The following is a 1,792-nucleotide window of genomic DNA, read 5'->3' as shown; positions in this document are numbered from 1 at the left end:
GCGGACACTTTTTTGGCTGAGTGGCCCATCTTGTTATGTACTATCTTTGGTTATGTGCAAGGAAAGATTCCGTAAAATTATGGTAGTGATATTATTCTCACTAACTGTAGTGTGAAGTTAGCTTTGTTGAGCAGTTTTAAAATGTGGGTCAAATGGAACGGTGATAAAGAAAACTGTTCTCATTGTTTGAAGCAGACAGTGAATTTATGAATTCTAATAAAAATGCCTTTTGTGTTTTTACTAAAATTATACGAATCTCAAACTGTTCTTCTTGATCAGGACATACTGAGTGCAGTGTTTTATTTAGTAATCCCATGAACATTTAAAGAAACCGCTTAAAGCTCCTCATAGATTTTAATTTAAATATTTTTTAAACAGAATGTTCAAGAACTTCTGAATGTACACTCTTTGTATTATATGAGTTTTTGCCTCTTGTCAGGATTGATTTCTTTGCCGTGAAAGTTTGCTCATGCCAGGAGATGTTTTTGACATAAAACAACATTGTTGTTGTTATTGACATAGCGGTGAATAGATTTTGTAAAAAAAACAACCCAACCTTTATGATAAAAAGCAATAAAAGACTAATTCCCCTCTTCTAGTAGTAGTAGTATAGGGTTTTACGGCGCTCGCAACTGCGTAAGGTCATATGAGCGCTTCCCCTCTTCTTTACAGGACTAATGAATGAAAATGTCAGTCCAAACGCTTATTTTCTGTTTCCGCACCACAGGGAAGTCGTACCAGGCTCGCATCGCACCGAGTCATCTCAACGCCTACCTCAATCTGGCCAACCTGGTCTCCAAAGACCCCGCCAGACTGGACAAAGCCGAGCAGGTGAGACTGACTGTTTATTGGCCGTACGTGCACACTGCCTACTTCCCCCGTGATAGGGAGGGGGGCACGATTAAGAGTATTGTTATTGGTTTAGTAATAGTCTTCCCCCGTGATAGGGAGGGGGGCTATATCTCTTTGTTGGAGTGAGGGGGGGTTGCAGATTTCTGATATGTGTGGGCAGAGCAGTCCTGATACATCATAATGTGTATATATATAATATTCATTCATAACTGTCCAAGTTGGCCATCTGTTCTCAAGGAAAAAAGTGGTTGTGTTGGATAGTTGATGTCTTGGACAGTGACATTATAATGAAAAAAACAAACTGCAAGGCGTTTGGGGGGGGGGGGAGTGGTCATTTGTACAGGCCTAAAGTAAGGGCTCCGCTTTTGAAATTCCTTATTTGTAGACAAATAATGCAGTAAGCGCATATGGAAATTGAGATACAATTATATTGGCCTGTGAGAGGTTATGAAAGAAAAGAAAAAAGGAGGGGTGGGTGGTAATATAACATGCATGAAATGAAACAAAAACTGTTGTAAGCTTTATGCACCCATGAGGTGAAGTGAAAATGTTATGGTTTTAGAATGTGAACCCAGTAAACCTGTATTATGATAATCTCTACTACAGTGTACAGCCTGATGACATTGGTGCTCACATAAACGTGGGACGAACCTACGTGAACCTGAACCGGAGTGCTCCGGCTGAAAAAGCCTACCTGAAAGCTATAGACTTGTTCCCGCCCATAAAAAAAGGTGAGACAACCTGGTATAGTTGGTCTGCTTGGTATGTTATGTCAAAGAGTCTACATAACAAGAGGGGCCACTTCTCTCTTTGAGCCAATTAAAAAAGTGTCCTCAAAATTCGGTGGCGCCCTCTTCGCAAAAGCGCACCCTTTGCGAACAGAGTTACCCTACTTGAGTTTAAAAAATCAAAGTGAAACTAGCAAGTTTTGGAATAAATT

The 1,792-nt window shown here is 40.2% G+C and overlaps 1 protein-coding gene across 1 annotated transcript in view; it reads left to right on the top strand.

The window, feature by feature from the left end:
- The window catches only part of LOC101864633 (protein O-mannosyl-transferase TMTC3), a gene marked incomplete in the record, with an annotated part of 23,621 nt that overhangs the window by 9,391 nt on the left and 12,438 nt on the right, over positions 1-1,792 (top strand). The window contains 2 exon segments of the mRNA XM_013084620.2: positions 728-831; positions 1,415-1,583. Of these exon segments, the coding sequence (XP_012940074.1) occupies positions 728-831; positions 1,415-1,583 (273 nt within the window).

Source organism: Aplysia californica, unplaced genomic scaffold (assembly GCF_000002075.1).
Source record: "Aplysia californica isolate F4 #8 unplaced genomic scaffold, AplCal3.0 scaffold00305, whole genome shotgun sequence".
NCBI lineage: Eukaryota > Metazoa > Mollusca > Gastropoda > Aplysiida > Aplysiidae > Aplysia > Aplysia californica.
The sequence above is the reverse complement of the archived record's forward strand: the minus strand, read 5'-3'. Positions and strand labels throughout refer to the sequence as shown.